The following is a 4,772-nucleotide window of genomic DNA, read 5'->3' on the forward strand; positions in this document are numbered from 1 at the left end:
CAGGGGGCCCCTGCCAGCGACAACGAACTCTGTGCTTTCATCTGAGACGAGGGACTTGCAGCCGGTGAAGAGGGACATGGGAGCAGAAACCCTAAACCCTGAACCCTAAACCCTAGTTTGGCGGTTTGGAGAAGGGCGGCGGTCCCACGAGAAGGAGCCCCGCGAGGGCCGACAGAGGCAGAAACTCAGCAGCGTTGAGCTGCAGGGGCCTCTGTCTAGGGTTTAGGGTTTAGGGTTTAGGGTTTGGGGCCCAGGGTTCAGGGTTTGGGAAGTTCGGGATGAGTCTCAGGCCGCCTGCAAGCGGGTCGCGTTCGGCTCTGCGGAGGCCTTCTTTTGTTGAAATTAATTGCTTAACATTAAATAATGAATAAAATCAATTAAATAAAACTTTAAAAATCAAAAATAAGATTAATTTGGCGCCTCCAGAGGCGGCGGCCGCCACCGCGGACGACTGCGACGAAGGCAGCAGTTGAGGTGTATGTACACCTCAGCAGTCAAAACGGCGCAAAGCTGAAATTAACTCGCTTTTCTTCTGCCACATTTAAATTAAATTTATTTTTAATTTTATTTCTTCAATTTTCGCCGCTTTTGGCTTTCCGAGACGAAGAGAATGAGCCGGCAGCAGCAAATCTGCGAGCTGTCTGTACACCTGAGCAGCCCGGCCACAACAGCAGCTTCTACAAAATGAATTGGCATTTCTTTTAATTCTTAATTTGTTTTAAAAATACTATTAAGGCAACGGCAGCAGCGAAAGGAATAAGAGCCGTCGGCCGCCGCGCCGAAACCCCAGCCAAACCCTAAACCCTAAACCCTCAACCGACACAACTGGCTAGCTTTCTGAAGCTCTGACCCTAAACCCTAGCAGCAAAGGCAGCAAACTGCTGCAGCCGCAGCAAGAGTCCTAAGGAAACAGGGAGATAACGCAAACCCTCAGCCGCCGCAGCATCAGTGTTTAGGGTTTAGGGTTTACGCGTAAAGCAGAGGGCTGTTTGCTGCAGTGAAGCAGCAAATGCCTCTCGGCGTTTGCTGCTGCTGGCAGGAAGAAAACTAATGGCTGCGAGCGTTGCAGCGGCAAGCAGCCACAAGTCAGCCGTTGCTGCTGCTGCTGCTGCTGCAGCTGCAGCAGCTGCTGCAGCAGCTGCTGCTGCTGCTGCAGTTGCTGCTGCCGCTGCGGAGCTAGCGTGGGGCGGCTTCTGCTGCCGCAGCACATGGCGGTGGAAGCAGCTAGAGGGAGATACTTGCGGGCCTGCTGCAGAGGAAGCCAAGGGAGCAGCAGCAGCTTGAGGCAGAGCTCATTAGCTGCTGCTGCTTCTGCTGCTGCTGCTGCTGTCAAGCTGCGCTCAAATTTCAGCCGCCGCCGGATGGCTTAAGCAGAATCGGACGTAACAGCAAAACTACTCTGCCAGCTAGCCAGCTAGCTAGCTGGCTAGCTAGCTAGCCAGCTATCCAGCTAGCTAATCAGCTAGCCAGCTAGCTTATCAGCCAACCAGCCAGTTAGCTAACAAGCCAGTCAGCTAGCCTGTCAGCTAGCCAGCTAGCTAGCCAACTAGCTAGCCAATTGGCTAGCCAGCTAGCTAGCCAGCTAGCTAGCTAGCTAAAATGATTTATGGAGGCGTACGGAGGTGCAGGAGTCCCAGTGTTCGAGTCAACCACACTCCGCTGCAACTGCTGCCGCTGTTGCCGCTGCTGCTGCTGCTGCTGCTGTTGCTGCTGCCGTTGCTGCTGCTGTTGTTGCCCCAGCTGGCTTCGGGCCAAGCAACTCAAAGAGTTAAGAAGATGATAAAAGGAATTAAAATAAATCAAAAGAATTAAAATAAATTAAAACAAAATAAATCAAAATAAATTAAAACAAACATAAACAAAATTTAAAATTAATTAAAATCAATTAACTAGAAGAGATTAAAAGGACCCGAATGAGAATAAAAGGACTTGAAGAGATTTAAAGAAAGACTTCATTGTCTGGATGCAGCGAGAAGAGCTGCTGCTGCTGTTGCTGTCTGTGCTGCTGCTGCTGCTGCTGCTGCTTACGCTGCTGCTTGTGCTGCTGTTGCTGAAGACATCAGCATGCAACAGCGACAGTTTTGCTGCAGCGGCAACCTCTGCTACTGCAGCACTACCCCAGCCCCAGGGTTTGGACAAGGGCAATTTGCTGCTGCTGCTGCTGCTGCTGCTGCTGCTGTTACTGCTGCAGCAGCAGGCGAAATGTTCGTAGGCAAAAGCAAAGACGCCCAGCTTGCTAACTTCTGCCGCGGTACACTCCCAGTTGCTGCAGGAAAGCAGCGGCTGCAGCAGCAGCAGCAGCCGATGTGCTGCTGCAGCAAATCACAATGCCTGCTGCGGGCTGCAAAGGCTCTGCTGCAGCGCTGCTGCCGTCTCTAAATTCGTTTAGCTAAATAGAGCTCTGAAAAGAGTCCACTGCTGCTGCTGCTACGGCTACTGCTGCTGCTGCTGCTGCTGCTGCAGTGCCGTGCCGGCAGTCCGCATTAGCAGCAACAGCAGCAGCTACTGCTGCTGCAGCAGCACGCCTAGGGGAGGCGCAGCAGGATAAGTTCGTTCAAAAGTGACAAAAAAGAAAAAGAAAATTAAAAGAAGCCGACAGGGGGCCCTTCACATTCCCCGCAGACAGTACTGCTGCTGCTGCTGCTGCTGCTGCAGCTGCTTCTGCTGCGCGATTACTGCTGCTGCTGCGCTGGCGCTGCAGTGACGCTGCTGCTGGTTGCCCTGCACCGCAGGCGCAGCAGCAGCAGAGGCGCAGCAGCAAAACGGGCGCCGCGTCCGCTGCAGCAAAACAGCAGCAGCAGCAGCAGCAGCAGCACGACAGGAGCAGCAGCAGCAGCAAGACAGGAGCAGCAGGCGCAGGTTCACTCCCTGAGTCTGAGGAGCTTGTTGCTGTTGCCCTCGCACTGGCAGCAGCGGAGGCCGCAGCCAGTGCACCTTTTGCTGCTGCTGAGGACTTTTGCTGCTGCGTCGGGCTCCTCAGCAGCAGCAACAATTGGGCGTGGGGCCGTTTTTGCATAAGCTCTGGAAATAAAAGTGGAAGTCCAGGTGAGTTTGCTGCTGCTGTCGACTCCCTTGAGGAACGTGTCTTGGTCGGTGGCGCCGGGGACCTGCTGCTGCTGCTGCTGCTGCTGCTGCTGCTGCTGCTGCGGGGTGGGCACGAGGCGCAGCTGCTGCAGCAGCTGCAGGCTGCGGCTGCTGGCAGCACCTGGCTGCCCCCCGCTGCCCAGCTTGCTGGGGACTGGAGGAAGTTTTGTCTTTTGAGTTTCTTCAAATTGTTTTTCTTTTTCTTTTAATTTAATTCTTTTCCGAACAAGTCTGCCATCTGCTGTTTCCACGTAGCCCTCGGGCAGCGCGTCGCCCGCGAAGATGTTTTGCTGCAGCTGCTGCAGCAGCAGCTGCTGCTGCTCGTGCTCCTCCCGCTCCTGCTGCCGCCGCGAGGCCTTTGCTGCTGCTGCTGCTGCTGCTGCGGGGCCCGCCACCAGCCGCGCGCAGCCCTTCGCGCCCGCAGCAGCAGCGGGGGCCGCAGCAGCAGCAGCAGCAGCAGCGCGCGAGAAGCAAACGCGCAGCCGCCCGTCGGAGCAGCAGCAAACCAAATCTCCCGTGTCTGCATGCCACTGAATTGCTGTTGGTGCTGCTGCTGCGAAGCTAACAGCAAAAGCAGGCTTCCCCGTTTTGCTGCAGTACCCCCGCAGCTCCCCACAGAACGCGGGCCCGCGCCGCCGCCCCTCCTGCTGCTGCTGCTGCTGCTGCTGCTGCTGCTGCTGCGTGGCCGTGCACACGAAGCGGCCGCAGGGAGACACAGCCACTCCTTGCTGCGGAAATGCTGTTGGCAAGTTTGGAATTCGAAAAACTTCTTTTGAAAAGTTTCGAAGATCGAAAAGACAAAAAGACCCATCAAGTCCTCGGGTGTACAGACACCTGCCGTCAGCAGCAAACGCCATCGCAGCAACCCCACACTCGGTGTCTCGGGGGGCCTCGGCCATGCCCATGAAGCGGCCGCGCCGCTGCTGCTGCTGCTGCTGCTGCTGCTGCAGCAGGCGGGCGGGGGGGTGCGCGAGGCGCAGGATGAGGTCGGGTTTGCTGCTGCTGCTGCGGGCGGCGCCCGCTGCTGCTGCGCCCCACAGCTGCAGCGAGCCGTCGCTGCAGCCGGCGAGGACGGCCGTTGCTGCTGCTGCTGCAGGCGTGTAGAGGCAGCAGCAGCAAACGCATGCGTTGCTGCAGGCCCCCCTGCTGTCCAGCGCCTTCAAGCAGCAAACAGCAGCTAAGGACTGGTCTATCCCGTGGGGGGCCCCCTGCAAGTCCCACAGCCTGCATGTTGCATCTGCTGCTGCAGTCAGGAAGCAGTTTGCTGCAGCAGGATGGAAGCAAATGTCGCGGACTGCATGCGTGTGGCCCTTCGTGCTGCAGGGGTCTCGGATGTACTGGTCGCCGCGCGTGGTTTGCTGCAGCAGCAAACCCTCGCTGCTCAGCAGGTAGCAGCAGCTCTCCCCGCTGCTCACCCCCAGCAGCCCCCTGCTGCTGCTGCTGCTGCCGAACGCCAAGCAGCAAATCCGCTGCCGCTCCTTCACACTCACGGACTTGTAAAACTCCAGACTCCGCAGACTCCCCGCAGAGTTCAAGTCGAACAGCCGCACCACTCCGTCCGCGGCCCCGCTCGCCTGCAGCAGCAGCAGCAGCAGCAGCAGCAGCAGCAGCAGCAGCAGCAGCGGCGGCGGCGGCGGCGGCGGTGAAAACGGCGTGTTCAGAGCTGCGCTGCAGCGGGCGGCAGACGC

At 57.5% G+C, this 4,772-nt stretch overlaps 1 protein-coding gene across 1 annotated transcript; it reads right to left on the minus strand.

Annotated features, from left to right (window-relative positions):
* Positions 1-2,861: 2,861 nt before the first annotated feature.
* ETH_00003790 (WD domain, G-beta repeat-containing protein, putative) lies at positions 2,862-4,658 on the minus strand (the record flags this gene model as incomplete). Its single annotated transcript, XM_013380686.1, has 1 exon — positions 2,862-4,658. A coding segment is annotated over one exon (1,797 nt), but the record flags the coding sequence as incomplete, so codon positions are not given.
* Positions 4,659-4,772: the final 114 nt, after the last annotated feature.

Source organism: Eimeria tenella, genomic scaffold (assembly GCF_000499545.2).
Source record: "Eimeria tenella Houghton genomic scaffold, Eth_scaff806, whole genome shotgun sequence".
Classification (NCBI taxonomy): Eukaryota; Apicomplexa; class Conoidasida; order Eucoccidiorida; family Eimeriidae; genus Eimeria; species Eimeria tenella.